At 39.3% G+C, this 22,806-nt stretch overlaps 3 protein-coding genes and 2 long non-coding RNA genes across 11 annotated transcripts; 3 read left to right on the forward strand and 2 right to left on the reverse strand.

Annotated features, from left to right (window-relative positions):
• The first annotated feature begins 309 nt into the window (after nt 1-309).
• LOC112165880 (beta-1,2-xylosyltransferase) lies at nt 310-3,554 on the forward strand. 2 transcript variants are annotated; one of them, XM_024302577.2, is made up of 4 exons: nt 310-430; nt 461-1,138; nt 1,381-1,530; nt 2,340-3,554. In XM_024302577.2, exons 2-4 carry the CDS (start codon nt 488-490, stop codon nt 3,060-3,062), a joined length of 1,524 nt encoding a protein of 507 aa, XP_024158345.1. In that variant the 5' UTR covers nt 310-430; nt 461-487; the 3' UTR covers nt 3,063-3,554. The 2 variants fall into 2 exon arrangements, with proteins under 2 accessions (XP_024158345.1, XP_024158344.1); XM_024302576.2 differs by having other exon boundaries at nt 390-1,138.
• Nucleotides 3,555-4,691: 1,137 nt separating this feature from the next.
• Nucleotides 4,692-8,766, reverse strand: LOC112166897 (probable 2-oxoglutarate-dependent dioxygenase AOP1). Of its 6 annotated transcripts, none has more exons than XM_040505462.1 (4): nt 8,353-8,766; nt 6,164-8,256; nt 5,549-5,864; nt 4,692-5,331 (listed from the first exon to the last, which is right to left on the reverse strand). In XM_040505462.1, the coding sequence occupies exons 2-4, from the start codon at nt 6,535-6,537 to the stop codon at nt 5,074-5,076; spliced, it is 948 nt and encodes a 315-aa protein (XP_040361396.1). In that variant the 5' UTR covers nt 6,538-8,256; nt 8,353-8,766; the 3' UTR covers nt 4,692-5,073. The 6 variants fall into 6 exon arrangements, with proteins under 6 accessions (XP_040361396.1, XP_040361395.1, XP_040361397.1 ...); XM_040505461.1 differs by having other exon boundaries at nt 6,164-8,286; XM_040505463.1 differs by having other exon boundaries at nt 6,164-7,978; nt 8,102-8,766.
• A 4,803-nt stretch (nt 8,767-13,569) lies between these two features.
• Nucleotides 13,570-14,524, forward strand: LOC112167348. The gene is made up of 2 exons (XR_002923733.2): nt 13,570-13,729; nt 14,033-14,524. It is a non-coding gene; the product is annotated as an uncharacterized LOC112167348 (long non-coding RNA).
• Nucleotides 14,525-16,632: 2,108 nt separating this feature from the next.
• On the reverse strand, nt 16,633-18,646 carry LOC112168134 (40S ribosomal protein S8). The gene is made up of 5 exons (XM_024305256.2): nt 18,562-18,646; nt 18,326-18,398; nt 17,491-17,824; nt 17,028-17,215; nt 16,633-16,918 (listed from the first exon to the last, which is right to left on the reverse strand). The coding sequence occupies exons 1-5, from the start codon at nt 18,563-18,565 to the stop codon at nt 16,840-16,842; spliced, it is 678 nt and encodes a 225-aa protein (XP_024161024.1). The 5' UTR covers nt 18,566-18,646; the 3' UTR covers nt 16,633-16,839.
• Nucleotides 18,647-22,069: 3,423 nt separating this feature from the next.
• On the forward strand, nt 22,070-22,434 carry LOC112164575. Its single transcript, XR_002922374.2, has 3 exons — nt 22,070-22,118; nt 22,220-22,246; nt 22,340-22,434. It is a non-coding gene; the product is annotated as an uncharacterized LOC112164575 (long non-coding RNA).
• The last annotated feature ends 372 nt before the right edge of the window (nt 22,435-22,806 follow it).

The raw sequence follows: 22,806 nt of genomic DNA on the forward strand, positions 1-22,806 counted from the left end.
ACACAACCTATTTATTGAATGGGTTAAGAGGGTTGGAAACGGGTAACCCGTTTAATAAATAAGTTAGGTTTGGGTTTAAATTTTTGACACGATTATTAAATAGGTTGGGTTTGAATTTGTATCTTGCGACACGACAAATACCTTGATCCGACACGAACCCAACCCGACACGACCCATTGTCTAGGGTTGAGTTACCAAAGTTAATAACAATTCATTGTTAAAAAGAAAATTGTAATCAACTTTGATTACTGGAACCGAAAAACATAAAACTAGGCCCCCCATCACCACTTGTCAAACTCCCATTGGCTAATCACAGCTCTCCCACGCAAACCTTTTTTTGGGTCGTGACACACAAATTAGTTTGACTACTGTACTTCTTCTCCTTCTTCCCCAACAAAAACCCCCAGAACTCCAAAAAGACTCCATTTTTCAGAGAGAGAGAAAGATAGAAGCAGAGAGAGAGAGAGAGAGAGAGAGTCTGTGAGCCATGAACAAAAACTCGTGGCTCCTGAAGATCGTGGTGTTCCTCTTCGCCCTAAACTCCCTCTCTCTCTGCCTGTACTTCACTTCCCACTCCAAAACCCCCACCCCTCCACCCCTCAACCCCCACCCTCAAGTCAACCGCCTCCCCCTAACAGATCAAACCCACCGCCACCACTACCGCTTCTCTAAGCCATGGCCGATCCTCCCCTCCTACCTCCCCTGGTCCCAGACCCCAAACGCGGAGTTCCGCTCCTGCGAGGCCTACTTCGGCAACGGCTTCACCCGCCGGGTCGATCTCCTCAAGCCCACTAAAGATTCCGGCAGCTGGTTCCGCTGCGCGTTCAGCCAGACCCTGAGGAGCTCCGTGTGCGAGGGAGGGGGGATCCGGATGGTGCCGGACAGGGTCAAGATGTCGATCGGCGGCGAGGTTTTAGAGGATGTGATTGGGAGAGGGGAGGAGGTGGAGTTGCCGGAGTTTCGAAACGGTGCGTTTGAGGTCGATGGTGGGGTTGGTGGAGGAGGAGAGGAGAGAGGGCTTGTGAGCAGAGAGTTTCTTGATGAGTATGTGCCGCGTGGTGAGATTGGGAAGCATACTATGAGGGAGCTGATCGCGTCGATTCGGGTCGTGCCCAGTAAAGAGTTTCAGTGCACTGGGGTGAGTTGGGTTCTGTTAGTTTCTATTTTTGGCATTTGGCTTTAGGGTTTATGAGATTTGGCATTTGGGTTTCGCGAGTTTGATCTTTTGTTAGTTTCAAAGTTTCTAAGTTTGTTGAATCCAGATTCAGTTAACTATGGTGGATTGTTTGTCGTCTGTTAGTTAGTTAGTTCTATTGTGATTGTAGATTTGTTCTTTTTCTTCTTTGTTTCTAACTTTGCTATGAAAGTCTATACTTGCAGTGGATTGAGGAGCCAACGCTTCTGGTCACACGGTTTGAGTATGCAAATGTTTTCCACACATTCACGGATTGGTATAGCGGTTACGTAGCTTCCAGAGTCACTGGCTTACCTAGCCGGCCTCATGTTGTCTTTGTAGATGGCCATTGTAGGGTATGTATGCTTTATTATTCTTTTCTGCATATTTGGTTACTTGTCTAGTATTTTTGAGATCAATTTCTTTTTCCATAGACATGCTAGGGTAGATTTTTCCACTGGTTTTTGTAGTTGAGAGGTACATTATTCTTTTGGAAGTGTGAAAGTGACCATACTTTTGAGGAAGACACATATGTATTGCAGTTGATGTCCTTTTACATATACTAGTATAAATATTGCCAATTTCTTTTGTCATATTCAATTTTGATACAATGTTCTGCCCCCCGGATTCTTTTGCTACTTACTTAGAATGTGATGTCAGCAAAACTTACTTTTAAAATAAAAAAACTACATCGAAGATATCATGACTGATTGAGAGAAACTGAGAATATGGTGATCCAACAACATTGAGCTGTATCAATCATGATAAAGAATGAGAAAAGTTCAGATGAATTAAATATGATTGGCCATAATAAGGGGGTTTTGTAGGCGAGCCTTAGAAAAGGTACCTTTTACAACTGGACATAGTACCTTTACAATCTTTTTAAATTTTGGTCTTCCAGTGTTACTAATATCATTCCAAGTATGGGTATTCCCCAAAAAATTAGCAATTTAGGATGCCTTCTTAAGGATAGGGTGACATGTTTTGTTGGTTTTTCTGCTGCATATTGTTCTTTTTCCTTCTTCATCTTCCTTAGAAGAGCTCTACTTTAGGGTATAAAATGCAGCTTTTATTTTTTATAGTTAAAATGGCCTTGATTATATATTCTGTCGGAATGCTGGTCCAATCTCCTGCTTCTGATCTCTCTTGCATTGGTCATTTTCAGACACAATTGGAAGAAACATGGAAAGCGTTGTTCTCTAGCATTAGATATGCGAAAAACTTTAGCGGTCCAGTTTGTTTTCGTCATGCTATTATTTCACCTCTTGGATATGAAACTGCATGGTTTAAGGGGCTCACTGAAGATATAGCGTGTGAGGGAGCTTCTGCACCAGAGCTGTGGCAACACCCTGATGACAAGAAAACTGCACGACTGTCTGAGTTTGGAGAAATGATTAGAGCTGCTTTTGGAATTCCAGTGCATAGGCAGCGTATAGAGAAGCAAGCCTCAGGTCTCAATATCCTTTTTGTTCGCCGTGAAGATTATCTACCGCATCCACGTCACGGTGGTAAAGTTGAATCAAGGTTAAGCAACGAACAAGAAGTCTTTGATGCCTTAAAGAGCTGGGTGTCGAATCACAAGGAATGCAAAATAAACTTAGTGAACGGATTGTTTGCACACATGTCGATGAAAGAACAAGTCCGGGCCATTCAAGATGCTTCTGTTATTATTGGTGCTCATGGTGCAGGTCTCACGCATATAGTATCTGCATTGCCGAAAACCGTGGTTCTGGAGATCATTAGCAGCCAATATAGACGGCCACATTTTGCTTTAATTGCCCAGTGGAAAGGGTTGGAATATCATGCCATTAATCTTGCGGGTTTGTATGCCTCTCCATCAGTTGTTATTGACAACCTTAGCCGTATACTGAGGACCCTTGGGTGCTGAAAACCATTTGGTTGGAAGTTACTTTCTTCCATCAGGTTTGATTGGGAATGCTAACACTATATTACACGGTAGATCAAACTTATCTTAGTCAAGATAGATAAGTTAACACTTCTTGGACTCTAATTGACTTTCCCATAGTTGGTTGGGAATTATAGTTAGGGTGCTTGAGCAATGGTACGGGAAGATGTATGCCCTTTGAAAAGCATATGAGCATTGTGGCAAATTAGCTGACTTGGATCAGGAAGCGTCCAATTATCAGCGGAAAGGTATGAACAGTCTGTACTCTGTGGACAGTAGAACAGTGTGTGCATGTATGTTAAGTTACCTTGACACCCAAAATCATTGTATTTGTTAGTTCACTTGTTCAGGAACACAACCTGACAGGTTGAGGCCTGGTTTTGCTTGTATACTGATTCTTTCTTACCATCTTCTTGTACAATAGATCAATGCATGTATCCAATTTTTTTATCAGAAACCTTAATGCATACAAAATGCTGTTTCCTTTTTCTTTTTGCTTAAATTGTGTGTATATTACACATGCCTTCAGCAGTTTAATCCCAAACTGTTGATTAGCATAATGGATTGAATGCTACGGTTATCAACGGTGTAAAATGATTACTGTTCAAGTAAATGGTGTAGCCATCAAAATCAAAGTTGTGCTGTGAATCCTTTACCTAAATTTTAATATGCATTTTGATCAAAAATATTCAATTCATAATCGGCACGTAATATATTTGATAATAAAAAAATTTAAAATTTCTCAGAACCAACACACTTGCCATCAATTAGAAGTCTATGATTCTAATTCAATACAAACTCTTCCAACATGTAGGTGATAATTACTAGATGAGATGCATTGATGTACCAACCTAAACAAACTGAAGGCTTCAAATTGCAATCACGAGCTGGAGCTAGATAAGGCGAAATTGGAACCAAATTGTGGTTAATTTACAAAACGGTGGTCATAAAAATGCAAACCAAAAGTATCGGTTTGGAAATGAATTAGAAAAATGAAAAAGAAAAAGCAAAAGTATCGGCTTGAAATTTTGTTCCCGATTCGATTCATGGAGAGTGGAGACGATATATATAAATGAGGGGACATGACCTAAACCCCAAATTACAATAAGCATCGAGAGAACTTCCTGAGATAATAACAAGAGTGTCAACTAAAATAATATATTCTAACAAGCACCGACTAGCGAAGAGTGCATCATTGGCTACTCTATTCGCCTCTCTCTGTTCTTTAGCTTAGGGATGAACTTTTTCACCATGATCAGAATTTCTAGCAAGTTTCAGGGGTCATGTGGATTCGTTCAAGGTCCAAAAAGGCACAGGACGGCGATTAATCAAGCAACCAAAAGACACAAACTACAAGCATTGGATCATGATCAGTAGAAAACGAATCCTATATTACAAAGTGCAGTTAATCAATGTACGATATTTCCTTGACAAAAATAGAGTACTGATCATTTGACTTCCAGAGCTTAACCCACTTATCAGATGAGAGTGAGCAAACCTCATCCTCTGCCACCATCAGCTTCAAGTATGTTGATGACTACATTATTTTTCAGTTTCACATTAGTTCATCGATTGTGTATAGTTTACTTGGTCTAAGGCGGCAATAGGATGTAATCACAGTATAAACTTTTACTAATGTATGCCGAAATTGAATCATACACCACCTTTTTTTTTTCCTTTGGCTAAGATAGGATTGGAGAGTTTCCCAACCCAAATTATTAAAAGAGAAAAGGATTACAAACAGAGGAAGGAAGGACAACGGCCATGCCCCTAGCCAAAAACAGAAAATCAACAGAGGTACTAATCTCCATTCAAAAAGATGAAGAGGATAAATAAAATACAACTCAAAGAAACCGGAAATTCAGAAGACCAAGCGTGTCAACGAAGATGTAGGATAAAAGGAGGAGCCTCATCCAATCAGACACTACACATCAGGCAAATGCGGCATTACATAAGTCAAGAACCTTTATTTCCAATTTTTATAATTAACAAATCAAGTTCTAATTCCAGCATATGCGAAAACTTGCATTTGTGATTCGATGGCTCTTCCTTCTGAAAAGATGAACTTGCTAAAGTCTGTATAGTCGAAATCTTTAAGAATACGGGGGTAGTCTTCATCTACTAGCTCCTTTTGTGCCTTGATAATGGAACCCTCTATTGGAAGTGCAAATGCTGCTAAAGAATGTCGTTCTTTTTCCCCACACATCATCACCCGATGATTCACAGAATGCATTCTGCCATTGCTCCATGCCTGCAAGTCATCATTAGTCATTATCACACTTTGCATGGAGCTTTTAAATCATCAGTTGTAAGTTGTGTGTGGTCAATTATCCCATAGTAAGCTTCAGCACTTGGAAATTCACAAGCACAATTTAGTAAGCTTATAAACTTACCCCACTTGTGGGACTCTACTCAGATGGGTTTTGTCTAAAGTGTTTCAGTTATGATTAGTTAAATTAATTCTGTACCATGAGGGAGTCTCCAACAACAAAGACGAAAGAGCGAGGAGATATAGACAACTTGACCCATTGTTCATCCTTGGTTTGAACTTCAAGACCTGAAACTTGATCATCAAAAAGGATTGTGCCAAAATTCTTGTCAGTGTGAGCCGGGGATCCCATGGTGTACTCCCTTGAAGGAGGTGCCGTGTACTTCTGTAACCGTAGCAGTGTCTTGGACACCATGATCAAATTTGATGTCTCTTCCAAACCATAGCTATCAAGAATCATCAAGTTAATCATATCTTTCAGCTCATCCAGCTGCTTCATCATAGAAATGACAGTGCTGCAGTTGCAACATATATAAAATGAACAAACAAACAAACAAATCACTATACGTAACCATAAATTAAGGCTGAAACGTAAAATCGCACGATAACTGACCATGCTATATACTCAACCTGAACTAAAAATTGTAAAGTGGAGATCAAGTTGAGCACAAAAAGTATCAGATACCATGTTAGACAATCGGTCGTAGAACGCGCAAACACATGAGCTAGTTTAAGTAGGCAGTAGATTAACCAACAATGTATATCAAGATTATATGTTGAACATAGTCAACTAAACATGAATGAGACTACTTACCAAAACTGGTCATGACTCCAGATATCTTCTGTCAAGCTACCAAGGGATTCATAGTTGGATGCTTCCTCAAAGCCAAAGCCTTCATACAAGGGAGCACGGACACTTGGTCCAACGTAACCCTGGTAAGGTTTTGGATTAAGGTTCTGCTTCTTTGTCTCAAGTGGAAGGCTGAAGAGTTTCCTTGACGCAGAGAAGGTTTCGGCTCTTAACTGCGGAGGTATCTTATCATACACAATTTCGAAGCAACCATAATTTTCACAAGCCTCTCGAACCTTCTTGCACAGATGGTACCACTCATCAGTTCCTCGGTCCATTTCTGGCGAATTCATTATGAATTCTATTGCCGGAATTTGGTATTGAGAATCTGAACCCATTCTCTCCAACTTATCAAGCACTTCCTTTGTGTTTCCAACGAACTGGTTCTTTCTCTGTACTTTGGTACTGTATTTAGGGATGAATCTTTGGTACGTTGAGGGGTTTTATTTATATTGCAAGGTTCTTGAAGTGAGAATGATATGAAAATAAATAAATACCACTTCCCTCGTGAATTGCACGGTTGTTGTACCATGTCCTTACTGTTTAACCTGAAAGCATGGAATAGAAAGGTTGGAAAATCCAAGAAGGTATGAGTCATAGAAAACGATGTTTACCATAAATAATATGTTAAACAATGTAACCTAGAATACAAAGTATATCCAAGTAGGCCACAGAAATCCTTCCAACTCTATCAAACATGCTCTGCTAGTATGCCTAATCTAGCTAGCTAACCAAGGAAGCGGAATAAAGCTAGCTAATCCAACGCCCTTATCCGAATTTATTAATAACCAGAAAAAAAAAAAAAATACATAGCAAAGGTGGCTAGACCAAAACCTTACAAAGAGAACAAGAGTTGGAAATACAAACTTAAAAAGTACAGATGATAAGCCTCAAGCACTTCGGAAAGCAAGCAATGTAAAATAATACATGCGAACCCAAGACCAATATATGATTTGAATTACTAGCTAAACCTGTATTGAACAATAGAAGAGCGGTCTCTACCATAAAAATTTGAAATGAAACCTCAGATCAATCTCCACCAATTAGAACCCTCATTTGCAGCACCATAGATAACAAGCTTATCTACCAAGAAGCTGCCCTCCCTATAGATATGTGAAACAGGAAAATTTATAGCGGTAGTGAAACGAATGCAGTTAAGCCAAGCAATACGTACCTTCCAAGGGATTAGAGTTGGTAACTTGAAATAATTAACTACAAGAGTAGAGTCTGTCTCAAGCCAAATATGCATGAGTCCAATTTCTTACCTAGGCAACACGCAAAGCTTCAATGACTGCAAGTACTTCAGCCACAATCGCACTAGAAACCACCACTTTATGAGCAAAGGAACCCAGAAAAGCACATTCTGAATCTCTATATTAAAATAACCCAAACCCCAGCTGTGTTAGGATCACGAAAAGATCCATCAGTGTTTACTTTCAACCAATCTAGAGGAGGAGGCTGCCAGCAAACACGGATGAACTTTGGGGCCGAGAGTCTCAATGGTGATGAACCCAAAAGCATAAATATTGGGAGAACTCTCGAGGAAGAAATATGAGGATGAAAATAAATTGATGCCGAATCTCTGAGTGAATACAGGAAAAAAGCTTGAATCTGTCTAAAGTGAATAAATAATTATCATACCTTATTTTATTGCGTTCAATCCAAAGACACCACAACCAAACTGCAAAGCACCAAAGTTTCTTTGTTGAGGGAGTCATGGAATTCAACTTTGCTGAAGAGAAAGGCTCCATAATTTCTACTTGAGAAGATTGCGGCAATCTGAAAAGAAGTAGCAACCAATTACAGAAGCTGCTTACCATACCGCAGCTATAGAGCATATGTTGTAACCTTTCAACCTGCTCTCGACAGAAAGAGCATTGGGAGCAGAGCTGAGTACCACACCTCTGTAGAGCATCATCAGTTAAGATTCTCCTATGCAAGACTTTCCAGGTGACAATATTTTTACGAGGTTGGATTGCTTCACTCTAAATTAGCTTTCCCCAATTAGTAATTGGAGTAGGATCAGACAAGAAGTGATAGGCCTCTTTAGCCTAGAGCTGCCAAGATTTAGTTGAAGGCCAAACAACCTGTTCAAAAGAAGAAGTAAATGAAGGTGGAAGAAACCGCTTACCATCAGTAATATATGCACTAACCTTTCTCTAAGAAAATTCAACAACTGCTGTGCAATACTAAGAGAGAGCTGGAGATGGGTACATTATCCAACCAGAAATTCACTCTGCATCCATCACCTACCACCTATTGCAGTTTCTCCGAAAAACTAGGGCCACAACTTTTTTAAACCCACCCAAACAGAGGACGTTAGATAATACTTCAGAACTGGAAAGATGAATTGAAAAAAGGAGCACGGATCAACTTCGTTGAAGGAGATGAAGCCTGAACAATATCCCAACAACGCGTAAGAAGAAGAGCTAGATTTAGAGTAAATAAATTTCTCAAACCCAGCCCGCCTTGTTCAATACAACAGCTATTCCATGAAATTAAAGTGGAGCCTTTCTTCAGAGAGTTCCCTGACCAGAAGAAGTTTCTAACCCATGTTTTCACCTTCCGATACCAAGGACCACAACCATTAATTCATAAACTTGGAAGCTATAAGTGAGTAGACTGTGAATTACTGAAGAAATCTGCGTGAGCGCTCGCGCATATACACACATATATATGAGAAAAATTCACCATCAATGTCTATACTTTGGTGCCAAGGTCAATGTGATACCCATGCAAACTACCAATTTTACAAAGGGTGTTTCTAAATGTACCCAGCAAATTAATTTTACATGAAAAGACAATTGTATCCTCATATGAAATGACATTAAAAGTTACGGTAAACTAAGATATATAATAACTTATGATTGAAACTCTTTTTTTTTTATGTACCCAGCAGTTCAAGTTGTTACGTTGTTTCTTCCCGCAAAACTTCAAACCCAAATTTCACTTATCATTATAATTGTCTCATCTCTCTGACAAAGTTGTGAGTGCAATTATGATTTCGAAAGTAGCGATGATGACGAAGATTGGCTCAAATAGACAGCTAGGTGGCTAAGGATTAAAAGATCGAAAACATGAGTCAGGCCATAGCAACACCAACGGCAACAATAGCAGCAATTAATTTGGGAGGAGGAGCGGCAGGTCAGTTTGGGGACACGACGTACACTAAGGTGTTTGTTGAAGGATTGGCTAAGGAGATCCAGAAGGAGACCATAAAGGGATACTTTGAGCATTTTGGTGACATTTTGGAGGCTGTTGTCATCACTGACAAGGCCACCGACAGATCCAAGGCCTATGGATATATGCTTATATGCATCCTATCCTTCTCTTCCATTCATCCATCTCTTCTTCAATTCTTTTATTTTGATCTTGTTATCAGATGCATTTTTTTTTGGTAAATATTAGACACATGGTTTAATAATTGTTTTCTGCAATATCTTGATGAAACAAATACATGATTATATTTAATTGATTATGATATTAATTTGGTTAGTTTGTACTAGTAGCTAATTCAATGATGTTTATACATATGATGGCAATATATATGTGTAGGTAACCATTTGGGAAGCGGAAGCAGCGATGAGAGCTAGCTTGTGTCGACGCTGCCCCAAAAACTTAATATAGGCTTTGGTAGTTGGCCACCAAACTAAATAGGAAGGGCGAAGGAGGTAGCGATAACAATGAAGTCTAAAATGGAGAAATTTTTGAGTTTGGGACTGGGTATGCATCCTTGTTACAAGATCAGTGTTAAGAAGGTTAATATAAACCATCTCAGAAGAAGGAAGTATTTGCTGGGTGTGATAAGGTTTTGCTGGGTGTAAAAATAAGGGTATTATTGGAAAAGTTGATTGGTGTAGTTAAAGATTTTATGATTTTGCTGGGTGTAAAAAAGCTGCTGGGTATACTTAGACATTTGCTGAGTACATTTAAAAACACCCTTTTACCAATGTGATACCTGAAGTCTTATTATGACATCGATAAAATGCATCCGTCCAATTTCCGTGACGGCTTCGTCAAATTGATGACGTGGCAAGCACGTGTTACGCATGTGATATTTTTATGAAGAGCAAAATTGTTTTTCTCTATTAATTAATTTTTAAAAAAAATTAAAAAAAAAAACATATGAAGCATGAATAGCTCTCTCTCTCTCTCTCTCTCTCTCTCTGGATTTTTCTTCTTCTTCACGATCCTCTGCAACTCCTAATCCTACCTCCAACTCCCTCTTCTCAGTCGAGACCCCTTCCCTACACCATTTCCAATAATTCATGGTAATAAAAAAGGAAAAAAAATCACAAGCCATTTTCTCCATGTTCTTGAACCCAGATCAGGCAAAAAGAAATAGAAAATAAAGAGATTCCAAGCCATTGTTTTTCTATATAATTGTGGAGGGTATTCTAGTTAGTTGATGTTAGTTGGTCATCAGTTAGTCAAATATAATTAAAGATCAAAATTAGATGACTAAGCAAATCCAGATTCCCCATCTAACTAGAAAAAACCTATCCCTTGTTGAGAATGTATACATACCACATGGGAAAAATAAGACCTTGCCTATGAGTTTATAACGGGTTGGGCCACTCCATCCATTGCCAATTGGTTTTGGATGTGAACCCCATATTACTTTATTGTGGTATCAGAGTGGGTTATCCCACGTGCATGCCTCGCAGCCACATGGGGTCCACATCACTCATGCACAAGTGGTCCACATCACCCAATAAAGTTGTCCACGAGTATGACTTGAAAATTCGTCACACGTGCGGGGGCGTGACATGGACCCCGTGTGACCACCCCAGATTTTTTAATTGTTGTACGAGGTGCGAATTCACGATATAACAGACAAGAGAGACAAAGATAGCATATCTGAAATTCGAAGACTTACAATGGGGTGGTGGTCCAGATTCCCTAAAAATCCCCCACATCTTCCTTTCCTTCATGATCCTCTACTATCGGAGATTCGTGAATCTCGTCCATTTGCTGCTGTAATCAGATTGTAAAAGCTGATAGATTCCCCTCCTTCGTCACTTTGTTAGAAAAAAAGTCAAATCGGATTTAGGAGTGTTTGGGTATGCCTTTGATTAGGTTTAGGAGATAATGGATATAGAATGGAGGGAAATCGGGTTTTAATTTCAAGAACGGCTCCATTTGGATAATCAGCATTTAGACGGAGTAGTGACGGAATTTGGACGGAGGAATCACGTTAATATGAAATTGGGACTTCAAGTATCACATTGGTACACTTATGAGTCTGGGTATCACGTTGGCCTTGGCACTTAAGTTCAGGCACTGACAGTGAATTTTTCTCTAATTTTAATTCACAGTTTTGAATGTCTTAATGATTATCAATTTTGCTGAAAATTTGCAGATGTGATCTACTCATATAGACCTAAAAATTGAACGGTAGAAATGCAGATATGTGATCGAAAAGTGGGTCTAATAAGCTATCTCTTACAATGACAGGAAAAAAAAAAGGATCTCTTATTAGAAGGGCTGTTTGTGTGCGCACACACCATATTCCTATCATCTATAAATAAGCTGGACTAAATTTAAGTGATAGTTGTCATTTCTTATGCTCACATTCTATAGTACATACTAAATATAATGAGGTAAATTATCCTTTAGCTCTCTCCAAAACCTAGTTTCCAAGGCTTTAGACTTCTTTCATGGTGGCCGACATTGGTTTCCCCTCTCACTGAAGGTTTTCTCTCCATTCTCCATGGTCTGTCATCCGCTCTCTAAACGGATTTGGGCGGCGATGGACTTTGCGACTGCGATGACGGTGGCACAAAGCTATGTAATTCAAGAAGTGGTGGCAGGGGCAATTTAGATACTCTAAACTATAAAAGAAAGACCCTTCGTCTAAGGTTCGAAGACGAGGACGCCTGCACCTCATACATGTGGCGATAGTGTTGGTGCGGGTTACGGTGACGCACGCGCGGGTCTGTATGTGTGGTGGTGGCAGATCTGTGGCAGAGGAGTAATGGAGATCAGCTGCCCTTTTATAGTTGGATTTTGAAATCGGGGCCTATTAGAGAAGGGCTTGGCAATGGGCTCAACTACGGCTTTCAACTAGACTAAATTAATGGGCTTCTACTCTGTCGGGTTTCGTATATGGGATCCAGATGGATTAACTTGTGTCAAGTTCCTTCTTATTCGAGTGTTTCTTGCTAACAATCTATTATTACTATGCAAATATTTAGTCATGGTATAATAGGCTTGCTTAGAATAAATGAGCATTGGACGTTAAATAAGTGGACCTATTTCTATGTGCCGCTATAGTACCACCACAACTTCTTGTCTGTCTTTAAATGCTAGCCAAAAGATATGTAACGAATAACTTGAGATGAATGAAATTTAAGATGATTATTAAAAAATAAACTAACTTTTGAGTACCAATAGCTTCTTTCCTCTAAAGAGCAAAGCCACAAAGCCAACCCTTCAAGTTTGTGCAACTACGTTCGTCTGGCGGTGCGTGGTGTCTAGGCAAGCCTCTGGCTTTGCCCATGCCTGTGGACTGCCGCTGGACGGGCACTTAGATGTTTGGGCTCATGAGCATGCTTCTTCAAGTGTTGCTTATTTGGAAGCTTGGCAAGATAGGTTGCGGCGGTGGTTTTTCGATGCGACCCTGAAGCACTAAGATCAGACTGTTCTGATCTCGAAGTTGCAGTGCTTGGAGGATGTAATCTTGGGGCGCTTGGAGGACGAGATCTTGGTCTGTGTCTTTCATGTGACGGTGGTCAGCGCGGCAACATCTGGGATAGGCGCAGGTCTCTAGAGATGTGTGCGTGGAGGCTGGAGCGTGGAGTGGCATGGCGGCTAATCGTATGCTGTGGCGTAGGGGTATAGTGCACTGGGCCTGGTTCTGGGCCGGCCTGCAAGGGTTTTGAGGAGGACATTCTTTAGGCTCCTCTCTTTTGGGGTTGAGTGAATGGGGCATGTGTTTTAGGCCTACTCTATGTTAGTAAATAGTTTACTTTCAATAATTTACTAAGCTTTTTTATAAACCAATGCACTTTTTGTGCTTCTAGCAGATCTTCTGGGGTAGTACTGAAGGAATATTCATGTTAGTCCAATGTATTTGATGTCAAATAAGTCTCTTAGTTTCTACGTACCAATGTGGGTAGCACAATTTCTTGACTATCCATAATTGGTAGCAGAAGGGTATGTAATGGTCATTCTGACTTGTAATCAATATATTGGCTTCTGTTTTAATTCAAAAAAATGATTATTCAAAAAACAAAAAAGCTATAGTACATACCTAGTTTACCTTATATCGATAATTTTTCAAGAGTGGAGAGAATTTTTGTGGAGAAAAATTAGGCAAATCTCCCTCTTTTGAGCTAGGTGAAGAAATTTCATGATCTGAACGATTTATATTTGACCCGCTAAAACCTTTTCCTATTTTGTTTTTGCGAGTCACTTTCCCTTCCCTCCTCACAAACGGGTCTAAATAAAACTCGGAAGTCCGAACTCGTTCACCAGAGAAGGGAACCCACTTTGCCTCTGTATTCGAAAACCAGTCGTCTCTCTCAGGTAATCTTGTTCTTTGTCTCTACACAACTCAACAGCTACACTCACAGAGAGCCAGACTTCTCTTGGGGAAATCCCAATGCCTTCCAAATGTATGATGAAATGCCCCAGAGAAATATTTGTTCTGAGAACTCATTGCATTTGGGTTTTCTTCCAAGTGATGGATGAGTATACGCGTATTTCGCTCAATTCGGTTAACTTCTTCATCATTTCAATTGATTCTGCTCGGTTTTATGCATTTTGGTAATCATGAACATAAACAATGCGTCAACTATCTTATATCTCTTCCTTGTTTGCTGCATATAGAAATTTGGAAAGTGCAAAATGGTGGTTTGCTATCCCTCCACGCCGAAGAAGAAAGCTTTGGCTGTGGGATTTTTCATTTCGGCTGCTGCTCTTTTCGCTTACGGTGTGCATCTCTCCTATGTCAACGTTGCACCTCAGCAAGCTCGAACCAAAGCTCGAAATGAGTTTGTTAGAGAACGATTGAAACAGAAATATGGGAAATGAGCATGCAGGTTGCGATGTCAGAGTTCAGGTTGTCGGATCATTTTGTCATGCTTATGAATTTTATCCCTTGTGATCACCAATTCTGGGATGATACAGAATGCTCGTGATCATGATTTGATTGCCATTATGTTCTACAATTACCTGAAGGAAAGGACTAGTTTTATACTTCGTACTGTCACTAACATTGTAAGATTTGCTTCTATGCAACTGGTAAGTTTGGTTTAACAATATGGTCCTTCTTCGTGTAAACTTCCCCATATATGAACATCTTTCCCCCATTTTCTTTTATGACTATGTTGGTCTATTATGTACAGTGGCCTCATGGGACTGCTAAAAGAATGAAATTAGGATGATTTGCTTTCAGGATTTGCTTCATTCTTGGATTATACATTACCGGCTTTGGTGAAAAATTCATTCCTCAAAATTCAGTATCTTGGGAATGCCAGATCTCCTCCCATCTCCCACAATCCCACATAGCTATCAGTTTCAATTTCAGCAGTTCAACAGCTCCAAAACTTGACTTGCACCAGCTCCTACTCAAATTTATTAGCCTAAAATGAAGTGAATCTTACTTCTGTCCCAGTATCGCCATAGAATTAGCCAATTGGAGGAACAAAATTTTAATAATTAAACAAGATCAGAAATTTGATATTGATTGCAAGCCTTCAGGGAGGTCATGGCAATTGAAGCAAGAAACTGATATGAAGTTTGTGAGAAAGGTGGGTGAATGGTTAATGCTGGTTTCTTGAGGCCGTGCAAAGGGGCTTTCAAAAAGGAATTCAGCAATCATTTGGATCTCAGGTTGCAGAGAGCATGAATTTGAATTTAACTTGAATCTTAATTTCAGAACACATGAAAAGAAATTGGAGACAATCCAACCTCTCCTACAACAGGAAAGAAACAATAGAACCTCAGCGCTGATAGTATGGAGAAATGGAAGCCAGACGACAACATATACTTGGTGGTACATCCAACATTAGGTCTCTGTTGCCATGACTACTATGAAACCCAGGAAAACAGGAAAAACCAAAAACTGCCTGTTCAGTTGAGAAAAATTATTTTCACAACAGATAACGTCCATAACTCCCATATCAATTGTTTCACTTTTTCTATCAAAATTTTAATATAAAGACTCTTTTCCCATCAAAAATTTTACTTCTAAAGAATTTTGGGATTCCTGTTCTACCTCATTGAGATGAAAGTGAGTAATCCTCAAAGAAACGAGCTCAATCCTACAACACACAGTTCAACAAAACTTAGTGTCATACTTTACCAAAAAGAGATTAGTCCAAAAACAAACATAGGAATGTAACTCCTGATTAAACATTCAACCATAAAAAGATTGTTTTCAACTTCAACTGAAAAAACTGCAATCCATTAAAAGTAAGGAAGGAGGAAGGAAAAATGAGAATGTATACTTGCTAAAAGAATGAAATTAGGATGATTTGCTTTCAGGATTTGCTTCATTCTTGGATAATATATTACCGGCTTTGGTGAAAAATTCGTTCCACAAAATTCAGTATCTTGGGAATGCCAGATCTCCTCCCATCTCCCACAATCCCACATAGCTATCAGTTTCAATTTCAGCAGTTTCAACAGCTCCAGAACTTGACTTGCACCATCTCCTACTCAAATTTATTAGCCTAAAATGAAGTGAATCTTACTTCTGTCCTACTCAAATTTATTAGAGCCTAAAATGAAGTGAATCTTACTTCTGTCCTACTCAAATTTATTAGAGCCTAAAATGAAGTGAATCTTACTTCTGTCCCAGTATCGCCATAGAATTAGCCAATTGGAGGAACAAAATTTTAATAATTAAACAAGATCAAAAACTTGATATTGATTGCAAGCCGTCAAGGAATCAGTTTCGTTTGTGAGAAAGGTGGGTGAATGGTTAATGCTGTTTTCTTGAAGCCGTGCAAAGGGGATTTCAAAAAGGAGTCCAGCAATCACTTGGATCTCAGGTTGCAGAGGGCTTGAATTTGAATTTAACTTGTATCTAAATTTCGGAACACATGAAAAGAAATTAGAGACAATCCAACCTCCTACAACAGGAAAGAAACAATAGAACCTCAGTGCTGATAGTATGGAGAAATGGAAACCAGACTACAACACATACTTGGTGGTACATCCAACATTAGGTCTGTGTTGCCACGACTACTATGAAACCCAGAAAACAGGAAAACCCAAAAACTGACTGTTCAGTTGAGAAAAATTCTTTTCACAACAGATAATGTCCATAGCTTCCATACCAATTGTTTCACTTTTCTATCAAAAGATATACTCTTTTCCCATCAAAAATTTTACTTCTAAAGAATTTTGGGATTCCTGTTCTACCTCATTGAGATAAAAGCGAGTAATCCTCAAAGAAACGAGCTCAATCCTACAACACACAGTTCAATAAAACTTACAGTTTCATACTTTACCCAAAATGAGATTAGTCCAAAAACAAACATAAGAATGTAACTCCTGATTAAACATTCAACCATAAAAAGATTGTTTTCAACTTCAACTGAAAAAACTGCAATCCATTAAAAAGTAAGAAAGGAGGAAGGAAACAGCATATTCTGAGTCTAAAATGACTAAGTTCAAACAGCAAAATTTTAGGCAGCTGCTCCCTTTCCCTTCTTCTTCTGGAGCTTCTTCATGTAAAACTCCAGCTCTTTGCCCTCCAAGATGTATCTGCAAAATTATAAATGAGAATCAAAATACTGTAAATGCAACTACGAAGAATGTGCCTGTGATCAAATATTCCAATAAGAGAGAAGCACAAGTAGAGAAAGCAACATACCCATCTGCACGGCCACATTGACCAGGTCGTGAAGAGATGCAAGCCAATAGACGACCACCACCAAATTGTTCCTCAATATGCTGGTCCAGCACACGAGTCTGCTGACGCTTCTCTAGCTTCCTTGCTACATGCTTGCTCTTCTTCACCTCCTCAGCAGCAGCGGCAGCAGCAGTAGCGGCCTCACCATCCTATGAAACCAAAGGTAAAAAAATGATTAGAGAAACCACACCTAAGTTCATCTATCAGCATGTGTAACTAAATTTTTATTCATCATAAATTTAGTTGCCTCTTGCAACACTTCCAAATAAATTTAAGTTTACACTTAGCACACATACATAATGTCGGATCCAATAACTATAAAACTACATAAATTAAAAGAAAATATCACAAAGCAGGTGCAACCTTATGGAAAATACTGCCTAATTATAACTTCCATCAACCAAAAGAAATAGTAGAGCCCTACCTCTGCTTCTTTCTTGATAACAGCTGCAGTTTTCTTCCTGCGCCCAATTTCAACACCATAGTGGGTAGAATACCACTGCTTGAAAGGTGCTGCATCAACCTGAACAATGGCACCCTTCACCAAGGTTTGAGTACGCACCAGCTCATTGTTAGATGCATTGTAGACAACATCAAGAAGACGGGTCTTCCTGGTCACAGTCTCACTACCCCAAGAGAAATTTCCTGTGTCGAGCCTCAAAGCACGCCACTTCACATTTCCACCTCGAACCCTGATCCTCCTCACTGTCTTGTTGCTGGACAGTTTAGTGTTGGCAGGCACCCTTCCGAGCTCATACCTTCAAACAGAAAGTTCAAACAAAATCAATTTTGAGATCACTCACTTAGAACCAAATCAATTCCTATACTTCAGCGCAAAATATAGACATCAACCATTGAGCACCACATAATCATTCCAACTTCACTGCTTTCTAATCATGCAAAACTTAGCAAAAACGGATGCTTTGGTGCTGTGTTCTTAACACGGTGAATCCATAAACAAAAACACCATAAAATGAAAATAACAATGAAAACGAATCAAAACAACCCATTAAAATTTTTGCAAAATAGTGGAATACTATCATCAACTCAATAACCAAAATCATCAAAAGGTTTCATTAATCTCTGCAAGATATAAAAAAATAATAATAATAACAATAACATGGTACATACATTGAACATTCAAGAGCAAAGAAATCAAAACAGTGTATAACGAATTTACATACATGACGCATAGTAATCTACTGAAAGATCTAACAAATATATATAAATCAAAACCAAGAACAATGAAAGAATCATACTTTCGCTTCTTCCTCCACGCCTTCTTCTTGCCTCCAGTGGCACGTCTCTTGTGCATGGAATCTCGAGAGATACCTAACAAATCACACCAGATTTCAAGATTATCATCACAGAAAAGATCAAAACTTGAACAGAGACTGAAACAATTTGAGCAAAAACAGAGGTACCCATGACTGAAAGGAAGTGGAGAAATCGAAAAGTGGAATGAGAATGAGAGAAGAAGAGAGGAGGGAGGTACCCATTTTGGCAGAAGGAGAGTTCCAAGGTTTCTCTGTTGCGGGAGCTGCGGCAACGCGGCTAGGGTTTGAGGCAACTGAATGAAGCGAGCAATGCTTTTAGTACAGACCTAGTGAACGAAATTACTGTCGTGTCCCTGGCCCAAAAGGTATGACCCAAAACCAAAACCAAACCCTAAGTTCAACTTTATGTTGAGCGGCCAAGCCCAAACCAATGTTCTTCTTTTTTCTTTTTCTTTTTTGGTTAAAATACAACCTCATTAAAAAGGGAAAAGACCCCTAAAAAAAAAAAAAAACATCAGAGAGCTACCATCTGCATCTATTCGTCAAAGTCGAGAACTAATACATGAAGTAACCGGGAATACATGTAAAACATAAAATATATATATATATATATATATATATATTAAATATTACTGACCTATATTGATTGGACACAAATATATAAAAAAAATAGCCTAGACCTAGTTTAAAATGGGAGAGGATGCTCTCCTGAGCTCAAATTTTGCCTAACATGCCTAAGCTTTGGATGACAAAGCAACACTAGTATAAAATTACATCCAATGGCCTATATGGAGTTTCTTAAATTTGTACTTATTTATCTTTTTCTTAATCTCTGCTGATGCAAAAAACAAGTCACCCCCCACCATCTTTCTCTCTCCCTCTTTTCTGCTTTGCCAATTTCTTAGATCTTGTCTCACCCAAGATGGGTTCATGGTGATTAATTAAGAGGAAAGGGAAAATCGTCCGTACAGTACCTGACATTTTCCCCATTCTAAACTTCAGTACCTCACGTTCAGAAAATATCATAACGGTACCTGAGGTTTTGACCCCGACCGAAGATTGGTACCTAGTGTCGTTAGCTCTGTTACAAAAATTAACGGCTGAAGGATAATTTTGTCTTTTCATGTCTTAATTCATTATTCTTTTATCTAAACTTTTTTTTTCTTTTTTTTTTCTCTTTCCCTATTGTTCCTCTCTCTCGTCCCCATTCAAACCCAGAACTCTCTCTCTCTCTCTCTCTCTCATCCTCTCTGGTCTATTCAAGTTTGGAGTCTTTGGACTAACCACTCCGCTATCAGTTTCCTCTATTTCTCTTCTCTGATTATGAATCTGTATCAGCTATCTCTCCTATCTATTTATTTCACACAAAAATCAAAATCCAAAGCATATTCTGATTCAAGAACACAGTGGCCCAACAAATCACAGCACCCAAATCTACAATTATTCACTGAAGCAATCAAAACCCAAAAATCATAATCTTCAAAAGACAATAATTGCAAGAAAACTAAAACAGATTGGCCGGCCAGAAGCTTGGAAACTTGCCGGAAATCCCAAAATTATTCTCCCCTTCGATTCTCTCTCATGTCTTATCATCTGGACAAAGCAACACTATGGATAGGTCAGCGAGGTCGAAAGGAAGCTTCTGACACCAGTGAGACGCTATGATCAAGATGGAATCGGAAAACTCGCCGGAGAACCCGAGAAGTTTCCGGGCTTCTTCCTGCCTCCATCCCCAGTCATTCGGAGCAGGGACGACCGAGCTCCGGTTAGTGACGCCAAGAGGAGTCGAACGACGCCTGTCTGACGTCGGGTGTTGGCCGAAAGTGGAGATACCATCGGTCTGGGTAGGCCTCATCAACGGGCCAGGCCGGGCTTAGCCCTGCTCATTGGTAGCGGGCTTGGGCCAGGCCAGGCTGGGTCTTACTCCATTTTTAAATAGTAGCAGGCCGGGCTGAGCTTTATTGTAAATTGAAGGATCCAAGCCCATTTAATGCGGGCCTCGCGACCTTTTTAGGGCCTGGCCGGGCTAAGCCTTGCGGGCTTTTTCGGGGCGGGCCTTGCAGGCTTTATTTACAAATAAATCTTTAAAGATAATATTTTTTATAAACTTATATTTATATATCATACATTCCAAAGAGAAACCTCTATCAATTGAAATAAAACGTAAAAACCGACCGTTGGATGAAATTATTATAATAAATTATGAGTGTGGTAAAAAATTTAGCCAATTTCACCATATTTTCTAATCCAATCTAATTGGTCAACCGTCGTTACTTGTATGTTTTCTTGGTTGACCGATGGCATGACGACCGTGAAACGTGCTTATTTTTTCACATCATATCTGTAAATATTCCATCGATAGATGTGCGTGGACATAAGATAAAAATTTCAATTTTAATTGCAAAGATGTTGGCCTATATCAATTTGCCTCCTAAAGTCATATGACTTGTATATTGCATTTAAATTGTTGAGGTTCATTCTAAAGCAACTATGAAGTGGAAAATGAATTTAGAGAAATCAACCGCTCGATTGAGAGATTGTAATGTTTTATGGTGATTGTAAAAAATTCAGCTAATTTGATTCTCGTTTCGAATTCGTTCAATTAAGTCAAATTTAGTTACTCTTACAGACCTATATCTATATATCATACACTCCAAAGAGCAACCTCTATCAGTTCAAAAAAAATGAAAAAGTTGACCGTTGGATGAGATTATTACAATAAATTATGAGTGTGGTAAAAAATTTAGCCAATTTCACCATATTTTCGAATCAGTTCGAATTGGTCAACCGTTGTCACTTATATGTTTTCTTGGTTGACCAATGGCATAACGACCGCGAAATGTGCTTATTTTTTCACATTACGTTTGTAAATATTCCATCGATAGATGTATATGGACTAGGCCTCATCATATGGCCCTTGGGCCCAAAGCCAGCTCGGCCCTTCCATTAGGGCGGGCCGGCCCAACCCTTTTTAAATTAGGATAGGGTATGGGTCATACAAACGAAGCCCGGCCCTACCCTACGGCCCGCCCCGATTGTGCCCTTTTGGGCTAGGCCCGGCCCGACCCTAAAAGTCCGGCCCTAAAATTTAATATTATATTTTTGTTATTTTCTATTACAATATTACATGTGTAAAAAACTATGGAAGTTTTGATGAATTATTTGAATGTGCAATCTGTCATATTACAAAACTGGTCTCAAAAGTGTGTTTAAGGCCCAAAGGCTGAAGGTACGAAGCCCAACTGTCCAAGTCCAACTCAAGTAGCAATAGGGCAAAAGCAAAACCTAGAGATGTTATCCCACATTCCCACTATAAATGTCTCTCTCAAACATAGGCCGCCTCTCTCTCAAACCCGCTGTTCCTTCATCAGAATCTAGACCGCCTCTCTCAGCCACCACCTACAGCAGATGGCCAGACGCTATCCCAGTATCCCGTAGACGCTAGGTGAGCTTGCGACGAGTCAGATCGAAGATCGAGGTGGAGTAGACTCGAGGAGATTTGAGGCTGTGATGTTGACTGTGGGGAGCTTGCGACGGATCAAAGATCTAGGAGCTTGCGAGGCGAGATGAGGGCCTGAGTATAATTCTCAAGTTCAGACCGTTCTTGTTGATGCGAGCTGGGTTTGAATCTCTCTTTGGCTCTCGAAATCTCACAGTTACTCCTTGACGCGAGCTGGGTTTGAATGTTCTTGTTGACGCGAGCTGGGTTCGAATCTCTCTTTGTTTTACTGGGTCTTGTTGGATTTGCGCTCCAATGCTTTGTTGTTCTTGCATGGTACGCTTTCTCTAAGAAGATGAACACCTTAATTGGTAAAGTTGAGAAAAAATTCTCAGAATGTAATAACAATTTTGGTTTTGTTTATGATTTACTTGCAGGCCTCTCTTTGCTCTGGTCTATCCTCTGTAAGTCCCTCTCTAACTTAACAATTGTAATATTTAACTCATGATGATTATGATGGTTTTCCCTGATCATCATTCTGACAATCATTCTGACAGGTATTCTTCCATTAGAGCAATCGAGGCAAATTCCATTACAGATACTCACAAGATAAATACGTATTGGGTCATCTTCTCATTGATCTTGCTATTTGTCATTGAACATGCTTTTATGAAGCTCCTTGAATGGTACTTCTCTATTTTCTTTTGCTTTTTTATTGGGTATTTCAATCTTTGGTTGCCCAATCAATGAGATCACAAAGTTTGGAGCCTTGTATGATGTAGGCAAGATAACTGTGTTTAAATCCAAATTGTAATGTGGACTGAAAGTTGTGAATTTTCCCCATAATTTTGCAATTGGATTGGTTATCCATGCTTTTATTTCTAACTACATACTGAAAGCAATGTAAAAGTAGTAGTAAAAATTTAAAAAGGAATCTTTCAACATTTCCTATCTATTACCAGAATTAATACAAAATAAATTTTACACAGTTTGGCTGTACCTAAATGCTGGACATGTAGTGACA

Source organism: Rosa chinensis, chromosome 5 (genome assembly GCF_002994745.2).
Source record: "Rosa chinensis cultivar Old Blush chromosome 5, RchiOBHm-V2, whole genome shotgun sequence".
NCBI lineage: Eukaryota > Viridiplantae > Streptophyta > Magnoliopsida > Rosales > Rosaceae > Rosa > Rosa chinensis.

Coding starts and splice junctions, on each gene's coding strand:
- LOC112165880 (XM_024302577.2), top strand. CDS start 488: ATGAACAAAAACTCGTGGCTCCTGAAGATCGTGGTGTTCCTCTTCGCC. Junction 1,139..1,380: donor AAGAGTTTCAGTGCACTGGG/GTGAGTTGGGTT, acceptor CTATACTTGCAG/TGGATTGAGGAGCCAACGCT. Junction 1,531..2,339: donor TTGTAGATGGCCATTGTAGG/GTATGTATGCTT, acceptor GGTCATTTTCAG/ACACAATTGGAAGAAACATG.
- LOC112166897 (XM_040505462.1), bottom strand. CDS start 6,537: ATGGGTTCAGATTCTCAATACCAAATTCCGGCAATAGAATTCATAATG. Junction 5,865..6,163: donor TGGAGTCATGACCAGTTTTG/GTAAGTAGTCTC, acceptor TTGCAACTGCAG/CACTGTCATTTCTATGATGA. Junction 5,332..5,548: donor TTGTTGGAGACTCCCTCATG/GTACAGAATTAA, acceptor GATGACTTGCAG/GCATGGAGCAATGGCAGAAT.
- LOC112168134 (XM_024305256.2), bottom strand. Junction 17,825..18,325: donor GCGTGGAGGAAGAAGCGAAA/GTATGATTCTTT, acceptor TTCTGTTTGAAG/GTATGAGCTCGGAAGGGTGC. Junction 16,919..17,027: donor CAATGTGGCCGTGCAGATGG/GTATGTTGCTTT, acceptor ATAATTTTGCAG/ATACATCTTGGAGGGCAAAG.